Raw genomic sequence first — 25,867 nt, forward strand, 5'->3', positions numbered from 1 at the left:
GTTTCCGAATATTCACAATATTTTAAGAATAGTGAGTCGTAATCTTCCTTGGATTTTTGTGCTTTTAATATTGGTACTTAAAGGAGTAAAGGTTCACAACATCCAGAACAGATCTTATTATGGGTATGTGACAGAGTTTTTTGGTTTGGTGTACACCCCAGAAGACCATAAATCCCAATAACCCACCACTACTATGTATAATATGAAAAAAAATCCTATTAAAAAAAAACTTAAAAATGGCAACTAAAGCACTGATCCTTGAATTTAATTAGTGTACACAAAGGCTGTCGAAGCTGAAGCATTAAATTACACGAGTAATCAAATGACAAAAAGTGTTTTTTATACCATCTCGTCTAGTCTAACTGTAATTTAGTAATAAATAACAGTAATTTCACTCAATCAAGCCTTTTCTAACGCTCCAACACTACAAAGTAATAAAATAATGTATGATTCTCGCCGATATCAAATCGGATTAGAATTGGTATCGGCCGGTAGTCATGACTCCAATATCAGTATCGAATTGTGAAAAAGTTGCATCGGGACAACCCAACATGCAACTCGTGTTGCGTAAGACAAACAAGTACTTGACTGCATGGATCCAGCACCTTGACAACCAGGTTAGAACAAAAAAAGACAGAAAGACATTAAGCAGCGACTGTAAGAAAGACAAGAATAAACATGAGCAGCTCAGCGTTGTTCCGATGAAAGCATGCAGAGGAGTTTAGTTTGTGTGGGCAATCAAACATCTCCACATGCCAATGACAGCTGGATTTGTTTTCACTGGAACAGACCAAATATGTCTTCCAAAGCACAAAAGACCATTAGGGAGAACATGAAAGAAAGGCCAAAACTGTAAACACTGGAGAACGACAATGTGTGTTGTGCTCATTTGACTGATTTCTTATAATGAATATAATCCTTCACTCTACACTCTTGTCAAATCAAAACTAATTTTATCTATATAGCACTTTTCATGCACAGGAAAGTGGCAAACATAAAGTGCTGTACAAAACAAAACAAAAAATAATAATAATAGAAGAAGAAGAGAAGAAAACACACACACACACACACACACACACACACACACACACACACACACACACACACACACACACACACACACACGCACACACATTCTCCACCGCGACTATAAATAGTATAATTTCTCTATAAAATTGTTACAAGTACACCTCTGCAGAACACTATTGACAATAACAAAACATAAACAAAACATGGCATGGCAGTGAGGATTTCAGAAAAAACCCCACCTTTGAGGCGTTCCACACTGGAGAATAACTAAAATGAACGCTATGAAAAAAAAGAAGTATAAAACTTATGATAAAATATATGTAAACATTAAAATATAGATAATTTAAATATCAAATTAATAAGTTAATAAAAACATAACATTGAGAGAATAATAGTAGAAATATTAATGATTAAGATAGAAAACAACCCGATAAAATAATCAAAAACAGATGATCATTTAAAAGCATGACTAAAAAGGTGTCTTTTTTCCAAAATGTCATCGCTCTCTGCAGTCCTGAGTCTCTGGTAGGCTGTTCCACAGGTGGGAGCCATAGTGGCTAAATGCCACATCACAGTGGGTCTTTGTTCTGGTATTTGGTAAAGGTAAAAGGCCAGTGCTAGATGACCTCAGGATCCGCGAGGGTTGATAAGGTAAAAGCAAGTCAGATAATTAAGGCTCATGGCCGTTAAGACATTTAAAAACTAATAATAGAACTTTAAAATCCACCAATGCAGCAACTTTGAAAATGGTGTAATGTGCCCCCGCCCTTTGGTCTTTCTCAGCAAGCGTGCAGCTGTGTTTTGTAATAATTGTAGACTTCTGATATTCTTTTTGGGAAGGCCAGAGAGCAAGGCATTGTAAACGACAGGAAATAAAAGCATGCATTAGAACCTCCATGTTGGCCTGAGAGCGAAACGGGCGGACTTTGGCTATGTTCTTAAGATGATAAAAACCTATTTTGTAGTAAGTGAGATAAAAGTCAGCTCGGAGTAAAAAATCACGGCCAGATCTTTTATAGACTGTGTTGGTTTAAAATCTTGTAATTTTGGTAAACGTGTTTCCCTCTGGTCTTTAGGGCCTGTAACGAAAACCTCTGTTTTGTCTTGGTTGAGCTGTAGGAAATTCACAGCCATCCATGGCTTGATGTCTACAATGCAGTTAAAAAGGGTATCTATTGGTCTTTTGTCATCAGGAGACACAGCAATGTACAACTGTGTATCAATCAGTTGTGGAAACGGATGCCGTGTCTCCTAATGACGTCCCCAAGAGGCAGCATGTAAAGATAAAAAAGAATGGAACCTAAAATTGAGCCTTGAGGAACCCCACATCTCATCTCATGGATTCCCAAGGTACATGCATCATCAATTTAAAAAACTTTAGCACTGTTAGAAATATACGCCACACTGTGAATCCACATCAAACCAGAACCCTTTGCAGCACTAACTCTTCCGGGACGCTACAAGGTGTGTGTGTGTGGGGGGGTAGTGGGGGGGGGTATTTTGTATTTTGTAGCGTTCTGGAAGAGTTAGTGCTACAAAGGATTCTGGGTATTTGTTCTGTTGTGTTTATGTTGTGTTACGGTGCGGGATGTTCTCCCGAAATGTGTTTGTCATTCTTGTTTGGTGTGGATTCAGAGTGTGGCGTATATTTCTAACAGTGTTAAAGTTTTTTATACAGGCACCCTCAGTGTAACCTGTATCGCTGTTGATGAAGTATGCGTTGCATTCGCTCGTGTGTGCTTACTGAAGCCGCACATATCTTGTGACTGGGTCTGAACAATGTTAGAATAGATGAAAAGCGGACGTGACGATAGCTCGTAGAGTACGTTAAAGGTTAATTTGTTCAACCTTGGCCCGCGGCTTTGTTCAGTTTTAAATTTTGGCCCACTCTGTATTTGAGTTTGACACCCATGGTCTACTGTATCCAAAGCAGCACTTAGATCCAGCAGAACCAACACTGTTAGCTTTTTATTATCTAGATTCCACCTAATGTCATTTTAAAATCTTTAAAAGTGCTCTCTCTGTACTCTGGTTCATTCTAAAACCAGACTGATGTCTTTCTTAAAATGTTGTTTATATTTAACAAGTCATTGACTTGGTTAAAAAACTGTTTTTCTAAAATTTTACTTAAGAACTGTAAGTGATATTACAACCGTTTAGGTCCAAACTGCTCTTCTTCAAAAGGGCCTCATCGCAACTGTTTTAAAAGCTGCAGGGAAGGCCCGTGTCTGAAGAGAGCAGTTCATAGTAGTTAAAAGCTGTTCCTCAAAGAATCCATAACATGATTTAAAAAGTGAAGTAGGAATTGGATCTAAAATGCAGGGTTTTGGGTTTACTTGGGAGAAAACTCGACCAACTGTCCTTGCATCAACCAGAACAAAACTCTCCAGACTTTCCTCAGGCAAGGAAAACAGATCAGGTGTGCAAGCAGATAGAACTTGCTGTGTTTGGAGACCAGATTTGATGTCTTTGATCTTGGTTCTGAAGTGGTCTGCAAAGTCCTCGCAAAGGGAATCTGAGGGTGGTTTAAAAGCTTTATTAAAATGTGTACTTGTTAAATTAGCAAAAGTGGAGAAGAGGAACAGGATGTTGCTTTTATGGTCTGTGAGGAGTTGTGCTCTGCTCTCTGCACGCCTGTAATTTATTTTTAACTGACATAATTGCTTGTTGTTTCTTCACGGACGTGCAGGTTTTGTTTGGATTGTTTTTGTTAAAAGTGGACCTACTGATTCCAGAGTTGATTTAGGATTATTGTTAAAATGACCAGAATGATGTCGCATGACGCAGTAAAAATTTCAGCAGTAGCGTTCTGTAAAATCTCAATAAAATTTGCAGCCACTTCAAAAGTTAGGTAGCGTTTTCTCACTGTTCTCACCGGGGGGCCGTGCTGGTTAAGACTGGTGATATTAAAAAAATCACAATAGTGGTCAACAACAGAGGGCACACCAATGGAAAGGTCCAGGGTGTGTCCACTCTTGTGAGTGTGACATACTGCTTAAAATCAAAACAATTTAAAACGTTTAAACACTCTCTGGATAAAAAAAATCTGAGGAGTTATCAACATGTAGATTAAAATCACCAGTTATTACAATCATGTTATGCTAAAAACCAAGGCTTGCTGCTCAAATGTTGTGTAATTGTTGTTAAAAGACACTCCGTTTGAAGTCAGTGAGCTATTTAAAATTGATGCAGTCCCCCCTACTCGTCTGCCCCCTATAGCAGAAAATAAAAAGTAAAAATTTAGTGGGGAAGCCTCGTAGAGAACAACATGTGCGTCAAACTTTTTGTCTAAAATCATATCATTCATTAAAAAAGTGTTGTTCAAAAGGGAGCAAATGTTTAAAAGTGCCATGTTGTTGGTGGCAGGTGGAGAAGTGGATTGTTGTTGTTTTGGAAGATTTTTGAGGTGGTGAAAGTTGACAGAATGTGTATAGAGGTTTCTGGTGTGCTCCCGTGTTGTAAGGATGACAAGGATGTGTGAAGTGTTGTTGTGAATGACAGGTCCAAGTCCAGTGTATGGTGTATGGTGGTCGGAGGTGGAACTGAGTGTGTGGGATCTAGGATCTGGGGAACGTCAATCACTGACAGACAGTTGTTCTAGTGCAAGTGTGGGGAGATTGGCCTTCTGCACGCTGAATGCCAGGTGGGAAGACAGCGTGCGAGATCCAGCTCTATCTAAATGGAGCCCGTCTGGCCCAAAGAGATGGCGTATCTCTCAAAACACATCAAAGTTGTCTGCATTGTGAGAGTGACAGGCAGAGGAGAGTCAGGTGTAGAGGCTAAGCAGCCTGCTGAAGCTGCTGAACCCTCTGTCGCTGGTGGGGGTGGGACCGGAGATTAAATTGTTTATCTGGAACTGTGCAACGGTGTAGAAGAGGTGGATGAAGTCTTGCTTTAGGAGTTTGGACTGCTGCCGGCGGATGTCGTTTGTCCCTGTGTGGATGATGATCGTTTTCATGGTCGGGTGGGATTTCATGATGTCCGCTAGTTTCTCCGTTACATCCATAACAGTGGAACCGGGGAACGGCAGGGTGAACGCCCCCTTCATGCGGACGTGCCGCAGGAAGGAATCCCCGATAATGAGGGTTGTGGGAAGGTCTGCTTGATCGTCAGGGGGGGAAAACTGACTCAGGTACCCCGCCTCCCGCAGCACTGCCCCGGCCGGGTGTGATCTCTCATCAGGTGAGGGGGGCGGGCAGAGTGCCAACGCACCGCATCCTTAACCAGCCGCCTGCGTTGACAGGAGCGCCCCCGTTTACTGAAGCGCAGCAAGCCATAAGTGGAGGGAAGGCTGCTGTGTCTGTGGCAGTGGGGACAGGTGTAGCTTCCTGGGGCAGGTCACAGGTGGCCAGCTTCTCGCTCACGGAGAGAGGCGCGTTCTTGTTGGAGAGTGACAAGCTCAGGAGAGGAGCAACGTGAATCCCGGACGGAGGCCTTCTCCGCCTGCGAACGACCACGTTGGTCTAGGAAGCCCCCTTACTTGAAGTGGAACACAAATGCCCAGGTTGGATCCCAGAGAACTGTGACTACATTTGCAGAGGCGGGCTCACCGTTCTTCGAGGTGTCCAGCCAGCTGGCCATCGTCGGGAGACGAGACTTGAGGGTGGCCAAGAGTGAGTCCTTGGTCTGCATCTCATCCGACATGCGTTGGATGTCTTCCTGCAGCTCAGCGATCTTTTTAAGTAATTGTTCTCTTGATCTTGCGTCGTTGAGACAACTTTTTAACGAGCGTTTCGTGTGAGATGGCGTCGTCTTTATTCATTGTTACCGCTAACGGATTCACAAGTCCGATTGTTAAAAGTAATTTTCGAGTGTTTATAAGTTAGCCTGAATACCGGAATACACCAGAGGGGTCCAAACCCAGCCTGTCTGCCAGCCTTCACCCCTGCAAACCTTTCCTCCTTTTGTGTAGCACAAACACACCGAGACCATAAACATCCACGCTTGCAGTCAAAGATGTCGGGGTGAGGGGGTGTTCACACGATGACTGGGGGAATTGGTGCCTTTCTCAAGGGCAGAGTAGCATCTCTCCAACAACTAGTTGTATTTTCTCTTTGTTTGCAGCGGGACTCGAACTGGATCCCTGCCGACCCGATTGGTTCCCTCATTAATTAGTAGGCAATTTCACGGTTAACGGAAAATGATGGGTGATGCCATCATGCTTCTCACAGTAGGACAGTTTATGAGTATGTGGTCGTTACTAAAATGGTAAAAAAAATCAATGAAAATGGTGACACTTTTTATAATCGTTTTGTAGACTTGCTGTAATTACTTATGTTATGCAGTAACATAATATTTACTCAGCTTTGGTCATTTTAAGCATTACCATAATTTATTTCCTGGCTCATTTAGGAGCACATAGCAACAAACTCTACTTCCGTGAACAACAACTACCTCTAATCATGGCAGACTTTGTGAGAGCCAACAACGACTACTTTGGGAATGATGATCCAGAACTTTATCTTTTTCAGCCTGAATATACAGAGGATGAGCTCCAAATTTTAGAAGCTGGGTACTAATCAGATCCATCTATAGTGAAACACTAAATCATGATCCAGGCGTTAGCATTTAGCACTAGTGCTATATGTTTAATCGATAATAGAGCAAATCAGTCATTTACAAGTCTCACTAGGATGCCAACTAATGGGATGGTTTTCAGCACAAGATCTGGGCTACCAGAATAATCCTCAGGATTATTCTGGTAGCCCAGGTCTTTACTTAAGAACTGTAAGTGATATTACAACCGTTAAGTCAAAACTGCTCTTCTTCAAAAGGGCCTCATCGCCCCTGTTTTAAAAGCTGCAGGGAAGACCCGTGTCTGAAGAGAGCAGTTCATAGTAGTTAAAAGCTGTCCCTCAAAGAATCCATAATATGATGTAAAAAGTGAAGTAAGAATTGGATCTAAAAGGCAGGGTTTTGGGTTTACTTTGGAGAAAACTCGACCAAGTGTCCTTGTATCAACCAGAACAAAACTCTCCAGTCTTTCCTCAGGCAAGGAAAACAGATCAGGTGTGCAAGCAGATAGAACTTGCTGTGTTTGGAGACCAGATTTGATGTCTTTGATCTTGGTTCTGAAGTGGTCTGCAAAGTCCTCGCAAAGGGAATCTGAGGGTGGTTTAAAAGCTTTATTAAAATGTGTACTTGTTAAATTAGCAAAAGTGGAGAAGAGGAACAGGATGTTGCTTTTATGGTCTGTGAGGAGTTGTCTGAGGGTGTTTTAAAAGCTTTATTAAAAAACTATCATTTTGCGATTGTCTTCGGGTCTAAGTTGAGAGCTAGCTATCCACTGATTTAGTCTGCAGTTTAATTTGGTAACACATTCAAAGTTACCAACGTTCTTGTCTTATGGCCACAACATTCTACTATACAGGTGTGAGGCATGATTTATAATCTAGCATTAACTTTTACAAACTCAGACGATTCAGCAGCAGCAGCTCAGTGGCTAGTTTTCCTCTCGCTTGTGGCAAGAGGAGCAGTGTTTGTCTCTGTGAGCAAGACACTGTCACTTCGCCACACAAGCAGTTCTTCTACATTAGCTCTTACAATAACAGTGTCACTATAGCTTGGGGGATAGGTTGATTGGCAACACTAAAATGGCCCTCGTGTGTGAATGTGAGTGTGAATGTTGTCCGTCTATTTGTGTTGGCCCTGCGATGAGGTGGCGACTTGTCCAGGGTGTACCCCGCCTTCCGCCAGAATGCAGCTGAGATAGGCTCCAGCACCCCCCGCGATCCCAAAAGGGACAAGCGGTAAAAAATGGATGGACTATAGCTTGGTTATTATGCAGGTCATATGTAAAGGGCTTTATAGCTAAATAAGTAACTTCCTCATTACCTGCATTGTTAGCCGCCTCTCGCAAGCAGTTTTTCACTATTTAGAACACAGGAAAAAAGTGAAAGACGTGTGTTGTTGTCTCATAAAAAGATTGTGAACGATGGGCAAAAATCCAAAGTGTTATACCATTGCACACCGGAGCCACCTCTCAACCCTTGACCAATCACAACCGAGCATGGTGTGGTGTCAAAACTGTGCAAAAATCAGCACGCGTAAAAAACACTCTAAGCCCACGTGGATTCTGTTTGCACTCGCGCTGAGTTTATCTGGTTCTCTACGCATGCGGAAATTCTAACTTTAGGCAGTTACTGTATAGGAGCGGGGTTGAATACATGGCAACTCCCCTCTATTCTGATTGGTTACGTTGAACACCTTCTCCTGGTCAGAGCCAATCTGAGGGAACTTTTACTGTCAAACTGTGTGTTCCTTCTGAAGAACATTAGTCTTTAGTCAAATATACAACCTGAGCTACAGTACAGTATCCATAGCAACCACCATAGCATTGATAGAGACTGAATCAATATAAAATCAATCAAAGATCAGTCACAAAAACAACATACGGTTGTTCCTAGTAAGGCACAAGACATTAATACAACATTGGTTAAGCATACATGGCCTTTAAAACTGACTTTGAAACAATGTCGCAAAATAGTTGTATTTGTAAATTGAGACAACGTTGATGTCCAATGTTGGATCTACGTTGTTGTTTAGAAAATGACCAAATTTTAATGGTCAAATCAATGTCACAACCTGACACTGAATAAACGTCAAAAACCATGTTGTTCCAACATTATGTTTAAGTTTTCCACTATCAGTCAGAGTCCTGCCACCTTCAGAAGTTTTCTGATGACTGCGATAGTGGGGTGTATTGAGGATGATGACGATGAGGAATACAGGGCACTGGTGGAGGACTTTGTCACATGGTGTGGAAGGAACCACCTCCAGCTTAATGTGGCGAAGACCAAGGAGCTGGTTGTGGACCTGGGAAGGAGGAGGAGTACTCCGGCGACCCCTGTTTCCATCAGGGGGGTCGATGTGGACATGGTTGAGGATTATAAATACCTTGGTGTATACATGGACAACAAGCTGAATGGGTCAGAACACGCTGAGGCACTCTACAAGAAGGGACAGAGCCGCCTCTACTTCCTCAGTAGGCTAGGATCCTTCAACGTCTGTACAAAGATGTTGAAGATGTTCTACGAGTCGGTGGTGGCGGGCGCCTTCTTGTACGCCGTGGCCTGCTGGGGCAGCGGGCTGAGAGCGAGGGACGCAAACAGACTGGACAAGTTGGTAGAGAAGGCCAGGAATGTGGTGGGAGTGGAGCTAGACTCTCTGGCGGTGGTGTCAGAGAGGAGAAGTCTAGCAAAACTCCTAGCCATTATGGACAACACCTCCCACCCACTACACTCAGACCTTGCGGGGAGAATGAGCACGTTCAGTAGAAAGCTCAGACTCCCAAAATGCAACACGGAACGACACAGGAGGTCCTTCATACCGACAGCCATCAGACTGTGTAATGCATATGTTCCTTGACTGCACTTAAATGTAGAGTATATGTAGAATATATTTAGATTATTTATATATTACATATATAATAAATTATCTATATATTATATTATTTATTATTATTACTGTCTATTGTGAGCGAACTGTGGTGCTGAATTTCCCCCAGGGATCAATAAAGTATTTTCTATTCTATTCTATTCTATTCTAAGTTGCTCATTGTCAGGACCTAATCCAACAAGTTCTCAATATTGTTTTAATGTCTTGTGCCTGCTGGGTCAGAAGAAATAGACTTATAAACAAAATCTTAAAACAGGGGGGGTAGTGTCACATATTCACATTTTGTGCAGGATGAATGTATAAGAAGATTGTAAGTACAGCATCAAAAGTCAATAAAACAAAATCTCCGCAGTTCAACCATTTTTACCTTTGGCACGAGAACAACGTTAATTTCTGACAGAAAAAGATTAAAAAAACAGAATTTAGCCGAGATTTTGACTTTTTTGCTATGGTCTGAAATTTTTGATCATCTGATGAACAGCCTGTTTGAGTTGAAAAACAGAGCATGACCATCAACCTTTTATTGTTGTAATTTCCTGTTTCCGCCTACATTTTCCTGTTGGTGCTTTCTTTTGCAGGCAGCTTGTTCTAGCATCTAGGGACAGAGCAACAAAGCAGGTGGACACACTCGTTTCATAAGCCCTGCGTCCATGCTGCGTTCGATGCTAAGATTGTTCATGGTTGTCCCGTGTTCATCCGAGTTCTCTATTCTGTGCCAATGCTTCTGTTCCCCTTGTTTGCCACAGTCAAGAAGGAATTGTTCAAAACACACATGTTTTTGGACTGAATCAAGACTTACAGGTCCTCCTCTCCAATAACTCGTTCACTTCATGGCCCCTGCTACCGCTAGATACTTAACACAAAAAGTATGTGCAATTGTTACTCAAACTGCATTTGTATATATTTGTTAATCAGCAAAGAGGTCTTCAACAGGGGGTCCGTGACCCCTTGATGATCCACAGGTACTGCAAGTATTACTTTTTTAAATATTTTTTTCATATTTCCCCGCAATTTTTCCACAACATTTAAATATCTTTGAATATCAGTGTCTCCGGTATTTTGTTGGCTTTTTTGTAAATCTTGCAGCCTAAAAAGGTCTAAATTCACGGCACCTTTTTCAGAAAGTTGCGGTACAAGTTGCAATGTTTTAGGCATTTTTTTCCCCCAATAACATTAAATCAACTTGAGATTTTATGAATGTCTTACTTTAAGTTTTCCTCAAACAAAAAATGGTAAACAAATACTGTATTAATGTTTTACTCGTTTTATACCACACCGACTTAGAAGTCGACCTACTATGGCAGTAAAAGCATACATTCAGAGCTCATTGTCAAAGTTGTGATTTTCTGAATTAATTATCAACATTTTAAAGGTGCTGTTTGCAACTTGCTCAGTAACAGTTTTCAAACCAAAACATACGAAAAGAACACCACCGGCAAGCTTATGTTACTATTAGTGGTCTATATTTTACATAATTACTAAGTTTATGCAGTTGGTGTTCACTCATTTGTCTCATCAACACATACATCCAGGAAGCGTGTGCATACAACAGCAGTCCAAGAGAAGCAACAAACAATTTTGAGGTAATTTTGTTGTTATGATAGAATATACATTCAATGACAATTAACACTAACAATTCAAAGTGCTATTATTAGCTAGCAACAGCCAAAGCCAATGTACGTGCATGTGTTACGTGTACGTCGTACCGTTATAGAAGCCATAAGGATACACCTCAGATCACACCTCACTCCTACCCACTTCTCCAAAGTGGGCTGGATCAGGGTGGAGGACAGAGTAAAACAACTTGCACTGAGCCTAGTCTATAAAATCCACTACACCTCCCTGATACCGAAGTACATGTCAAACTACTTCCTTAACGTAAATGACCGCCATAACCACAACACCAGGGGGAGCTCCACTAACCAGGTTAAACCCCGATTCCGATCTAACCAAGATCTTAACTCAATCTCTTTCTATGCCACATCAATGTGGAATGCACTCCCAACAGGTGTAAAAGAAAGGGCATCTCTATCCTCCTTCAAAACCGCACTAAAACAACACCTCCAGGCAACTTCAACCCTAAACTAACACCCTCCCTTCCTCATCATACCTCTTCGGATTGTAAATAATCAAATGTAAACAATCAAATGTAGTCACTTTTTCTTATAATTTCTGATCTCTCTCTCTGTGTCCAATACTTGCTGTACATATGTACCAAGTCAGACCTACACCGTTCCAATGTCAATTTCTCTGATGATGCAATTGTTGATGACTGAAGTGTTGATACCAACCAAACTTAACCCCCCCCCACCCCTCCATATCCCACACCCTGGATAGTAAATAATGTAAATAATTCAATTTATATACTGTGATGATTATCTTGTGTGATGACTGTATTATGAAAATAGTATACATCTGTATCATGAATCAATTTAAGTGGACCCCGACTTAAACAAGTTGAAAAACGTATTCGGGTGTTACCATTTGGTGGTCAATTGTACGGAATATGTACTTCACTGTGCAATCTACTAATAAAAGTTTCAATCAATCAATCAAAAAACGTCAGCGTTCTCCAGGCATCTGTGTAAATGTTGCAAACAGCCCCTTTAGGTTTTCCTGGTAACCTTAACCTCAAAATGCACACAGGATTCCAACAAAAATGGGAAAACAAATACTGTATTTTTGACTTTTTTTTTTTTTTTTTTACCACACAGACTTAAAAGTAGACACTAGATGGCTGTAAAAGTACATACTCAGAGTTCATTGTCAAATTACTATAGTGTTGCAATTGATTACAACTAATATTAGTATAAATTATTTATTATTACAGAAAGAAAATCAGCTGTCTGCTCTGTCATCCACAAGTTGCAGACATTTTTCTATGTTTGTCCATCTTAAACATTTGTTTATACCGACGGACTTTGTCACTACCTACAACAGTACCAAATTCAGTATCTATCCCTACTCCATTATCATAAAGGAATCACTGAAAACTCAACGGCGACATGAGCTTTGTGTCCTAAATGCCAATTTACTTGTGGCGCATGTGTGAGTTTGTGCGACGAATGTGGATCAATGACCTGATTCACTTCAGTGAGTGACACCGAAAACTAGAGTCACTTAAAAGGAATCTGGTTTCCCATCTACTTGCTACTAGTCTTTGTATGTTCAGTCTTTGTTACTTGTAGGTTTTGGTCGTTACCTTTCACTAATGTTTCTCCAGGTGTCTTCTGAACTGCTTCGCTGCTCTGTTCCTTGTAGGTGTTGTTTCCTGCCCTTAAAGCGTAGTATCTACTCTTATGGATACTCATATTTGATTTGTTATGAGTTTCCAGATATATAAATAACAGGTGTTTTCAACATTTTTATATTTCCGCAATTACGCGTTTTTGAAAATCTGTTCAAACTGTGTTTAACAACATTCATGACTCTTATGTCTCTGCCAGCATTCATAACCGAGCCAGCACTGTCACACAAAATACTGTATAGTTAAATTAAATATATTTATCTTAAAAGAGATTTGCACTTTTTTTGCAAGACTTTTTTTTTTTTGTCGTTCACAATCATTATGACGATGGATGGATTTTTTAATGCATTCTAAATACTGTATTTTTCGGACTATAAGTCGCTCCGGAGTATAAGTCGCACCGGCCGAAAATGCACAATAAAGAAGGAAAAAAAACATATATAAGTCGCACTGGAGTATAAGTCACATTTTTTGGGGAAATGTATTTGATAAAACCCAACACTAAGAATAGACATTTGAAAGGCAATTTAAAATAAATAAAGAATAGTGAACAACAGGCTGAATAAGTGTACGTTATATGACGCATAAATAACACACTGAGAACGTGCCTGGTATGTTAACGTAACATATTATGGTAAGAGTCATTCAAATAACTATAACATATAGAACATGCTATACGTTTACCAAACAATCTGTCACTCCTAATCGCTAAATCCGATGAAATCTTATACGTCTAGTCTCTTACATGAATGAGCTAAATAATATTATTTGATATTTTACGGTAATGGGTTAATAATTTCACACATAAGTCGCTCCTGAGTATAAGTCGCACCCCCGGCCAAACTATGAAAAAAACTACGACTTATAGTCCGAAAAATACGGTAAATAAAAGTCCGCTTATAGTGGAGCCAACGGGAGCTTCACTATTTCGCCCATTAAATCCAATAAATAAACATTCAAAAACTGCCAACAATACTGCATTTATATTTTGTGACTTGAATATCAACCAAGTATTAGTGATATTGTTATTGTAAGCGCTAACATATATTATCTATTTATAGCGGCGCCGTGATCACTACCATGTGTCCCCATGTTTACATCATCGAGTGGTCTGCTGTTTCCTCGCTTCCTTGGTAGACTTTGACAGCCATTTAGGACCCGAAAATGGCCAGGACGACACGAAAAGATGCTTGGTCCCTCCCACCGCATTTCTTTTCTTTGTGAGGACTATGAGACATTCTTCATCTAAATGGGAATATATGAACATCCTTGCAGTCGGCATCTTAATGACAGCAAACATTGCACAGTAAGTGATGTTTTATTATGTTTGTTGGCCCTCATGAAGTCTGCAGTGAGTAATAATCGGTGATGAAGAAAAAAAAAAGCAAAAGTCGTAATGTGTTTTTGAAATAAATGCGTCAGGTATGCTTAAAATGATCAAAATACGTAAATATTAAATGTTATTATAAATGTATCCGTTACTACATTACATATATACTTACATCATGTACAGTATATAAAACTTCAATGGAAGTGTTTGGATGTTTTTTAAGGGCTTTGTAGGCGGAATTGCGCGGCTGCCATAGGCTCCATTGTAAGCAGATTTTTAATTAGATTTATTTAGAATCCAATTATTTAGAATGCAAAAAAAAAAAAAAAAATAACATCATGTCTTTTGTAATGATTGTGGACGATAGGCATGATTCCAAAAAAGGTGCAGCTTCCCCTTTAAGATCGGAAGAACCTTGCAAGTTTGTACCGGGGACGGCGTGGCGAAGTTGGTAGAGTGGCCGTGCCAGCAATCGGAGGGTTGCTGGTTACTGGGGTTCAATCCCCACCTTCTACCATCCTAGTCACGTCCGTTGTGTCCTTGGGCAAGACACTTCACCCCTTGCTCCTGATGGCTGCGCCTTGCATGGCAGCTTCCGCCATCAGTGTGTGAATGTGTGTGTGAATGGGTGAATGTGGAAATACTGTCAAAGCGCTTTGAGTACCTTGTAGGTAGAAAAGTGCTATACAAGTATAACCCATTTATCATTTATTTATTTACCATGTATTCATGGTTACATACTTGCATGTGGTGAGCGTTGGGTCGGGTATGTAGCCAGGTTTGCACATACATCTATAGCTGCCCACAGTGTTGACACAGTTTCCATTTGAACATAAACCCTGTAGCTGGCATTCATCAAAATCTGTGAATTTGTTAAATAAGCACAACTTATACGATTTACAACTGCATTCTTTTTTGTAAGTTTAATAACATTTAAAGACAGGCTCGTTCAATCAAAGTATCTGGTGAAAGCAAACTCAACAATCTGTTGTTGTTTCCAAGAAACCTGCCATAAATTCATGTGGAGGTCTGAACTATTTGGTAAAAGTGACTTCAGCCTGTGTGGTCCTTTTCATGAACTAAATGAACACTTACACAATCACATTCAATTGTTCGTACTGACTGTATTCTTGTGGTATTTCTGTGATTTCATGTTAGCCTGGCCCTCAGACTTAGGCTAAATCCCAACTCTTCACCTTAACTCTTTGTCTTACACCTAGACCAGGGGTGTCCAAACTACAGCCCGCAGGTCAAGTGCCAAGTTCCAATCATTTTTTAAGACCTTTAACATCGAAACTGTAGCAGCCAAAATGATGTGCAGTGATATTTTCAAATTACCGTAAGTCTTGAACTATAGAAAGTATTTAAATGGTTGGAATCTGTGTTTTTGAGTGATATACAGGTTATTAGGGATGTCCCGATCCAGGTTTTTGCACTTCCGATCCGATACCGATACTGACCGATACTGGCCTATTCGAGCATGTATTAAAGTTTAAAGTTATTTAGCCTACTGAGTTGTCAGAATCATGTTGAAAAGGGTTTTAGTACTCTTGATAACAACTAGCCAGCTGAATTAGGGGAGTTTGAATAATAAACAATGGTTGGAAACAAGAAACTGACATGTTTATTCAAGGATAAACACAAAATAGAAAAAATTATACATGACAAACAGAAATGGCATCATTGAACTAGGGCTGGGCGATATGGCCTTTTTTTAATATTGCGATATTTTAAGGCCATATTGCGATACACGATATATATCTTAATATTTTGCCTTCGCCTTGAATGAAAACTTGATGCATATAATCACAGCAGTATGATGATTCTATGTGTCTACATTAAAACATTCTTCTTCATACTGCATTAATATATGTTCATTTTAAACTTTCATGCAGAGAAGGAAATCACAACTAAAAAAATCACTATTTTTTTCATACAGTGTTGATGTGGAAATGTTTGCCTCGGCATTTTGATGGTGTGGACGTGTGGCACCGAATGGAGATAAGCGTCTCGACAGACGTTACAATATTTGAACAATGATGACGAAAACTGTGTTCTCTGTCGTGTCCGTGTGTCGAAAATTGTTATGCGCTTATTTTTTTATTTGATTTAGTGCGTGGCATATATTTGCCGTGCGCAATTGCACAATAAAGTGATCGATATAGGCACCTTAGAGGGAACGTTTCTCGCACGGCTCCGCTAGCATCACAGCTAACGTTAGTCATGCTGCTACCTCTCTGCTGGGAGAGGACGTATACGTATGTGACGTATGACGTGACAGTATGTGACGTATGACGTGACAGTATGTGACGTGTGTAAGAAGGTGCGCTTGCTGTCTGTGAGAAGGAGACACAAGAAAGAGCGAGAAGAGCCTGTCGTGTAATACCAGCAGCTAAAAGCAACTGCATGAGAATCCACAGACCTGTGGATGTGTTGAAGGTGTGCTGGAAAATGCGGAACGGAAATTAGGGAGCAGCAGAAAAGTGGAATGTATTATTTAAATCGGTGCGTTGGAAAACACGGACCAGAGGTTTTTTTTAAACTGGATCTGGATCGGCATTTTCCAATGCCTTGCCGATACGCATTTTTTGGCAAATATCGGATCGGGACATCCCTACAGGTTATTATGGTAATCTACATCACGGCAGCTCAGACGAGGCACCAAGCAGTGTAGGCGAGGTTTGTTTACAGAGCGGCTAGCATGAAACGTGGGTGTCAGGGACAGACGCAGAAGCAGACTTTTACTCCAAAGTTCCACAAAGAAGTGATATTATATCAAATTGTGCTCGGTTAAAAAATATGTCGATCAAGGACATGGTCTGAGAAATTAAAGAGGAGCGACTTTGATATGATGTTAATATTCAGTGTTTTATCGTTCATAGTTAATATTGTAAATCCCACATTCTTTATTTTCATGTACATTCTTCGTAGTAAAAGACTGCGGGTACTAGACTGGCCTGCCTGTAGTCCAGACCCGTCTCCCATTGAAAATGTGTGGCGCATTATGAAGCGTCAAATATGACAATGGAGACTGTTGAACAACTTAAGCTGTACATCAAGCAAGAATGGGAAAGAATTCCACCTGAAAAGTTAAAAAAAATTGGTCTCCTGAGCTCCCAAACGCTTACTGAGTGTTGTTAAAAGGAAAGGCCATGTAACACAGTGGTAAAAATGCCCCTATGCCAACTTTTTTGCAATGCGTTGCTGCCATTAAGTTCTAAGTTAATGATTATTTGAAAAAATATTAAATATCTTGTCTTTGCAGTCTATTCAATTGAATATAAGTTGAAAAGGATTTGCAAATCATTGTATTCTGTTTTTATTTACAAGTTACACAACGTGCCAACTTCACTGGTTTTGGGTTTTGTGGAATGTTTTTTTTTTTTTTTTTACATTTATTGCATTCTAATCAAGCACTCACCAGATAGACTGAGTGAGAAATTGGAATACATAGCATTTAAATTAATAAATACAATTTAACAGTGTGTTACCTTGGCAATGAGTGCTGTTGATTCTCTTGTAACCCTGAGGACAGTCGATCAGAGGAATAGCTGCTGGGAGAACGCAAGCATTAGGAATTTCATTCAAACATTTGATAAACCACCCATAAAGTATCTTAAAATAAAATAATGTTGGTATTATTGATGGACTGTGATGAGGTAGCGACTTGTCCAGGGTGTACCCTGAAAGGGACAAGTGGTAGAAAATGGATGGATGGATTGATGGATGAAATATTGTATAGCTGGGTTGCAATCACGTGACCTAAAGGCACATCTGGGCACTTCTGGGTTTCAGGCGATGGTCAAGAGTCCCATCAGACTACTGTTTATTTACCTGAATCAGTGCCGATTTGGGCGTATTTTGAAAGGTTTAGAGGTAAATATAAAAGCGATCATGGAAACATTTTTTGAAATGGGATAGAGTGGATGTATACATTTTTAAGATAAATATATTTTTTAGAGGTTACTGCTCGCAGGACCTCACTTCACTTGACACTCAGTATTTAGAGAAGGAAAGATTCGAGGTACATCATGTCTTTACATCTGAGGAGTCCACAATTTAAGCATTAATCCGTGAAAGACAAAGTTGGACTTATTTGTGCATCACTAAATAACATATTTGATTGACATAACGAGTGCCGTGCTGCTGTGATCGTGACGCTAATGAAAAAAAAGATGCGTTTTTTTGCAGCTGATTTCCTGCTACAAATATTAGTCTCATCTACAATTACATCTACGAGAGATGTATTCATCTAGTTTGTTAATACTACTAAGGATATTTTCTTGATGCTAACAAATATCACCAAAGACGCTACAATGTGGTCACCCATGCCAAATAAAGCAACTACAAAGCTTTTAGTTTCTGTTATGAAAATCGAAAAAGAAAATACGGTGTATTCGACCAACGATAAAATATTTATTACTAGGATTTAACATGATGTTAGTTTATTTGCACAACCAGGTCTTCGTAGTTATATTTAGGCATAGAAACCACAAAAGAACACAAACTAATGCGATCTCTTGTCCTTTTCTTACATTTAGTTCGGCTCTCAAACACTACTAATATAGTAAAAAATAAACTCGATTGCATCACAGAAAGTTTCTCAAAGAAATCAAATGTTCAAACAAACATTTTACAAAGTGATCGCTGTAGACAAGCATGGTCTGATTGTATTTCACAAGATGATGAAAGTGATATTTTTAAGAGCCATTTCCTCCGATGCACTTTCATTTTCCCCCCTGACTTTATTACCTTTATGAACCACTTCTTTTGTGACTCTATAAATGCTCTTTCCTATCTCTCTATTTGAACTGGAACACCCAAGAACAGAACAGCAATGCGGCATTTTCTGCTCAAACTCTACACTGCAGTTCCCCTTTTATGTAGTAGGGTAATTTGACAATGAACTCCGAATATGTGATTTTACTGCCATCTTGTGTCTACTTTAAAGTCTGTGTGGTAAAAAACGTGTAAAACATCAATACAAAATAGTTTTTCCAATTTTTGTTTTGCTTTTAAAGTTAAGGTTACAATCAAATCCTAAAACATTAATAACAAATTCATAGAATCTCAAGTTGATTCAATGTTTGCCGCAACTTTGCGAAAAAGCTGCCGCAAAGTCAATCTGATAAGCTGCTCATTGAGAGGTTAAAAATATGATCACCTTCTGTTTTGTCTGAAAGTCCAGTTTGAAGACGAATTTGAGCTTGGATATATAATCCTCCATCTTGGCTGCCACATTCATTCAGCGAAGCATGAAAATAAAGAAAACACCCTATTGCACTTGACTTGTTGCTGATGCTAGCTGGCACATTGGCGCACACAGAAAATACATTTCTAACAGACCAGTGGAAAAATATTCCTTTTTATTTTGTAATCATTATTCTTTTTTTATGCCTCTCCTGATAGTTTTACAACAGTAATATTAGTTCTACAAAGTCATTTAACTTTCATCCTTTTTATAGCGGCAGTCTCTTTTGAAAATGTTGGGATTGTATTGGTATTGGTTACGTATAAAGCATATTTACTCCTAATCCTCTTCATCATTTACTAACTTTCAGAGATTAACACATTTTTAACAGCTAAAAAAATATAATAGTATGCAGTAATAATAAAGACTGGGTGTATGATAACCATAACTTCATTAACTAGAAAGGAATTACTGTAAAAGTAAACAGTAAGTCCAACTAACATCCATCCATTTTCTACCGCTTATTCCCTTCGGGGTCGCGGGGGGCGCTGGAGCCTATCTCAGCTACAATCGGGCGGAAGGCGGGGTACACCCTGGACAAGTCGCCACCTCATCGCAGCGCCAACACAGATAGACAGACAACATTCACACTCACATTCACACACTAGGGCCAATTTAGTGTTGCCAATCAACCTATCCCCAGGTGCATGTCTTTGGAGGTGGGAGGAAGCCGGAGTACCCGGAGGGAACCCACGCAGTCATGGGGAGAACATGCAAACTCCACACAGAAAGATCCCGAGCCTGGGATTGAACCCCAGACTACTCAGCACCTTCGTATTGTGAGGCAAACGCACTAATCCCTCTTCCACCGTGCTGCCTATTAAAATGATAAATGCAGAGTATAACATAGATAAAACTGGCATAGACAATGATAATAATTAGGGGTGACTCGATACAACTTTTTGTCTTCAAATACGATACCGGCAAAAATCAGACATACTTTCATTATTTTTCTAGTGTGGATTGTTAAAAAAGGTTTGATCAAATAAAATTAACCAAACAGAGAACAATAGTGGGTATGAAAAACACTAACCTATTTATTATCAACCGTCCGGAATGGACAAATGCTGTCTTGAGGTTGGAATGGTAATTCCTCTTTTGGTGACACCTAGTGGCCACAAAAATTAATTACGTAAAGCTCATGACGCAATAAATTGAATGATGTGGACACGTTTGTTACTGGATACTTTCTAATATGCTTCTTCCTTGGAGACTTTGTATGTGTAAGTAATATGCAACTATCATTATTTGTTACTTGTTCATGTTGAAAAATGCGCCGTTTTAGACTGTAAAATTGTTCAAATAGGGACACTTATTATGTATGTCCAGCTTAGTAGCCTAGTAGTATACCATGTTTACCTTTTGTAAATTAATTGAATAAATACAAAAAAAGACCAACCTTGTGTGCTTACTGGAGGACATTTAGATGTCAACTGGCTGTCCAGCTTTGCACAAGTAAACACACTGCAAGACTGCTTGAATCGGAGCTTAAATCGGAGATATCATCAGATACTTTTTTTTTTTTGCTGATATCGGACCGATATCTGATATCAATACCAGATCGGTACACTCCTAATTATTAACCAATAAATAGATCATACTGATAGACCTTATTAAATCATACAATAATAAATAATGAACTCAGGTTAAATGATATCACATACTGTGGTTCAGCATTCTTTCCAGTAAATGTATTTATCTGTTCTGTTTCTAAAACGGGCTTCTCTCAGTACATTGTTTGACTTATTTACTCAATCCCATCCATAATTCATACCAATATGCTGACAAAGGTTTCATGTGGTACCCAAGTACAAATGTTTTGAATTACATTTTCCCTATATGGTCGTATTTTTTCTTGATCACGTCACTTTTGTGAATGAAAACCCCGCAGCTTAATGGCGCTGTCAGGATTTGTTTACAAAGTGAGGAAAGCCTAACGTGTTTTGAAAGTTATGCGAGGTGTCGGCTTGAGCGGCTTGGCTGGATGTCTCTGGACATGCAAGTTGCACATGGAAAGATACCAGATGGTGAAGCTGGGTCTTGATTTTGATAAGTGGAAGCCCTGATGTAAGCATGGACTGGTCGCCATCATTCGCAGCGCACCTTGTAGACACCGGCAACACTTAACAATGCCACTGAGTGGGAATTGAACACAAAAGTCAACCACTGACCAAAGGGTCACCGTTTCAATTCTCACATACCAACATAGTTCTGTTTTTCACAACAATGTACATGTTTGTTTGATGTCAAGTTCTGACGGGCATTCTGACAAATTCATCCATTTAAATTGTTAAAAATGAAGTCCATTTTTTTGATTAATTCAATAATCAAGGCAAAATGGGAGTGTCCATTGCCTTTGTTTGATAGTGACAAAGAAACATACTGTACCGCTTAACCGGCCCACATTTTGCCCTTCTTTCCCAGTACCCTCCAGTACCTGTATTTTAACGCCAGTTGTACCTCAATCTAAACGCTTAATTGGTTCTGTGGCGGATCTGGTAATTTACAACACTTGCATCTCTAATTAAAGTCGCCCATTGGAAATGTAATACATGTATTTATTCAGTGCTTGGCCCCCAAAACATCACCATTTTGGCGTGTCTTTTATAAAGAACACAAAACTTTTTGAAAATAAATATTGCATGAACACAACAACAATTGTTCAAGCTGAGCGTATAAAAAAATACAATAATTAAATTGGTTACTTAGTAGTATGATTGCTCACACCTGACGGTGTATGTTAAAAGTGACAGCACTTACATGTTTTCTTTGGACATTTCTGGCATTTGTGGAAGCCCCATGATGTCCCAATGGTACCACAGCACTGTTCCTGCTTCGTCAGACCTGGGAGAGCCTTTCCACACTGAAACACACACAGGGACAAGTTCAATAGCTGTTTGTAAAATGTGTGCTATAAGAAGTTTAACATCTACAAAAGTAAATGTTACACAAGTTTGGTCTTTTCTTATATTTTAGTCAAGTCATATACAAAAGGTAAACATGGTCGGCTATAGGCTACAATCAGCTAGCAGCTACACAACAGTAAGCACACATTAGCGCACAAGCTAGACCAGTGGTTCTTAACCTGGGTTCGATCGAACCCTAGGGGTTCGGTGAGTCGGCCTCAGGGGTTCGGCGGAGCCTCTGCCGCGGAGGTTAAGACACACCCGATTTATCGTGTAAATAAAAACTTCTCTCTATCGGCGAATTATGGATACCTCCAGTCTTTGCGAGCAATCCTTTTCGAGGATGCTGTACATAAAAACGAAGAAAAGGAACAGACTGCTGTGAAAATGACATGAGAGTGGCACTTGCCAAGGTGTAGCCACACATATCTAAACTTTTTCCCCCTGTGCTCCCACCCAATCTCAAGTGGAGGATGATAATAGTCAATTTGGACAATTTGAAGAAGAGTATACCCCCCTCCATACCTCCCCCCACCCACCCTTGAAGACAGTTCCAAACCGCAAAGAGCGCGTCTGGTATCCGCGTCTTGAGGGGGGGGCTAGTACTGGGAACTGTGCTAGTGCGGTGGCACAACTTCGGCGTGCTAAGCCGCAACCTCCTGCACGGCCACCGCCACCAGTTTTTCGGCGTGCTAAGCCGCAACCTCCTGCACGGCCACCGCCACCAGTTTTTCGGCGTGCTAAGCCGCAACCCCCTGCACGGCCACCGCCACCAGTCTTTCGGCGTGCTAAACCGCAACCTCCTGCAAGGCCACCGCCACCAGTCTTCCGGCGTGCTAAACCGCAACCTCCTGCACGGCCACCTCCACCAGTCCTTCGTCCTGCTAAGCCACAACCGCCAGCTAGGCCACCTCCAGCTGCACCTCGGCTAGCACCTGTTCCTGTACCTCGGCTGACACACCAAGCTTCGTCTCCAGTACCTCCACCACGCCAAGCTCCACCATGCCAAGTTCCTCGGCTGGTTCCCACACCAGCGCCGGCTCCAAGGCTGGTTCCCACACCAGCGCCGGCCCCAAGGCTGGTTCCCACACCAGCGCCGGCCCCAAGGCTGGTTCCCACACCAGCGCCGGCTCCAAGGCTGGTTCCCACACCAGCGCCGGCTCCAAGGCTGGTTCCCACACCAGCGCCGGCTCCAAGGCTGGTTCCCACACCAGCGCCGGCTCCAAGGCTGGTTCCCACACCAGCGCCGGCTCCAAGGCTGGTTCCCACACCAGCGCCGGCTCCACGGCTGGTTCCCACACCAGCGCCGGCTCCACGGCTGGTACCCACACCAGCGCCGGCTCCACGGCTGGTTCCCACACCAGCGCCGGCTCCACGGCTGGTACCCACACCAGCGCCGGCTCCACGGCTGGTACCCACACCAGCGCCGGCTCCACGGCTGGTACCAGAACCTGCACCTGCTCCACGGCTGGTACCAGAACCTGCACCTGCTTCCACGGCGACGACGTCTCCTCCTGCCTCCACGGCGACGTCGGCTCCTCCTGCCTCCACGGCGACGTCGGCTCCTCCTGCCTCCACGGCGACGTCGGCTCCTCCTGCCTCCACGGCGACGTCGGCTCCTCCTGCCTCCACGGCGACGTCGGCTCCTCCTGCTTCCACGGCGACGTCGGCTCCTCCTGCTTCCACGGCGACATCGGCTCCTCCTGTTTCCACGGCGACGTCTGCTCTCTCCTCGTCTTCGTCTCAGCGACCTCGAGTGGTCTGGCTGCGCAAGCGGCGCTCTCGGAGGTTTGTTTATGGACGCCAGTGGCGCAAACAGCAGCGACACCCGAGACGTAGTCGTAGAACTCTCCGGCTGCTGAACTTCTGGCGCCACTCACGCCCACCTTCTCGGCAGCCACGAATGTGGCCTTTCCGTGGTTGCCCGCCTCGCCTGCGGCAGCGGCGTTCCACTCGCCGCCGCCACCTGACTCTTCCCCGGTGGATTCGGGGACACGTGGCCTGGCGGCCCACCACCAAATCCTCCCTCCACCCTCCCTTGACTCTCGAACTATTTCTTGTTTTTTGGGTTCTAGTTTTATTTCGTGTCAAGGGACATCTGGAATCTGTCCTTTAAGGGGGGGGTACTGTTACGATCCGCTGCCTGGATCAGAGTTTGTTTATGTTTGTGTCACGTGTTTTCAGCACCTTGAGTTTAGTTTGTTTCTGTTGCCATGACGGCAGATTGTACGCACCTGCCTCTGGTTAGTGTTCGGGACGCGCACCTGTTGCCCGGGCGCTAATCAGAGGGCTATTTAGTCTTTGCTCTGGCCTCACTCTGTCTGGCTTCGTAGTTTGTTCTCACACAACTGATGACGACGATTATTTACTGTTTCTTAGCTACTAGTTCTCACGCTAGGCTCTTTTGGTTTTCTAGCTCCCACGCTAGCCCTTTTGTTTATTCATCATATTATTTATATTTAAAATAAATCATTTTTCCTACCTGCAAGCTGTGTCCGAAGCCGTCTGCATCCTTGGGAGAACCACACCCGCATCACTATGCGACCACGTCGTCACAGTTCAGTCCATAATGCTATTATAAATGTGCCTGTTACTACATTGCATGTATACTTACAGCTAGGGCTGGGCGATATATCGAATATACTCGATATATCGCGGGTTTGTCTCTGTGCGATATAGAAAATGACTATAATGCGATATTTGAGTATACGTTCTCACACAGTTGCTTTTAGCTGCGGGCATTACACTACATGCGTTTCTCACTCTTTCTTGTCTCTCCTTCTCACAGAGACATAAAACAAGCGCATCTCCTTACATACGTCACATATTGTCGCGCGTGCAACGTCATACGCTCTCGCGGAGCAGAGAGGTAGCGGCATGGGTAAAGTTAGCTGTGGTGCTAACGGTGCGGTGCGAGTGGTAATACGAGAGAGAAGGTGCGAATCTGGTAACAAATGAAGGAAGAATAATTAATTCTCAAGAAAAACAGCACGGGGTCCATCGTCTGGCGGTGGTTTGGCTTCAAGCGGGAATATGTCGAACAGACAACAGTAATATGTGAAGTATGCGGCAAAAGCGTTGCTACAAAAAGTAGCATTACTGCTCATTTGTAGCATCATTTGAAAAGTCACCCGCTAGAGAATGAAGAGTGCTTGAAACCCCGCATGTCAACATCTCCGGCCGGTGCCACACCAACAAAATACCCAAGCGACCGTTTCCAGATCAACACCGTATGAAAAAAATAGTCAACAACAGAAGGATATGACGTCTGCAGTAAACTACCACATAGCAAAGGACATACATATTTGATTTCCTGTTATGCAGCTCATTTTTATTTGACAGTTATTGAAATATCTTGTGTGACATCATGCAAAAAAGTGCACTTTGTTTTAAAACATTGTAGTAGCGTTCTGTACAAAAAGTGCACTTTAATTTAGTGTTGTTTTAATATGTCATCTAAGTGACATCATGCACAAAAGTGCACTAATAGCTTGTTTTAAAATGTCTCTGACAATCTTGCACTTCCTGTTTTGGAAATGACATGAATGTTTGTGCCACTGCTTAATAACTGTTAGATAAATACAGTTTTGGTAAATTGACTTAGTTGTGTTTTCCCTCTCTGCATGAAAGTTTAAAATGAGCATATATTAATGCAGTATGAACAAGAATGTTTTAATGTAGACACATAGAATCATCATACTGGTGTG

General features: G+C 41.5%; 1 protein-coding gene across 4 annotated transcripts in view; it reads right to left on the bottom strand.

Moving 5' to 3' along the window:
- The window catches only part of ltbp1 (latent transforming growth factor beta binding protein 1), a 345,179-nt gene that overhangs the window by 146,349 nt on the left and 172,963 nt on the right, over nucleotides 1-25,867 (bottom strand). For all 4 annotated transcript variants that reach the window (XM_061964602.2, XM_061964595.2, XM_061964590.2 and 1 more), the window contains exons 8-9: nucleotides 22,015-22,117; nucleotides 17,495-17,554 (exon numbers count right to left, since the gene is read on the bottom strand). In XM_061964602.2, the coding sequence (XP_061820586.2) occupies nucleotides 17,495-17,554; nucleotides 22,015-22,117 (163 nt within the window). The remainder of the gene's footprint in view (nucleotides 1-17,494; nucleotides 17,555-22,014; nucleotides 22,118-25,867) is intronic.

Source organism: Nerophis lumbriciformis, linkage group LG02 (assembly GCF_033978685.3).
Source record: "Nerophis lumbriciformis linkage group LG02, RoL_Nlum_v2.1, whole genome shotgun sequence".
NCBI classification, from domain to species: Eukaryota; Metazoa; Chordata; class Actinopteri; order Syngnathiformes; family Syngnathidae; genus Nerophis; species Nerophis lumbriciformis.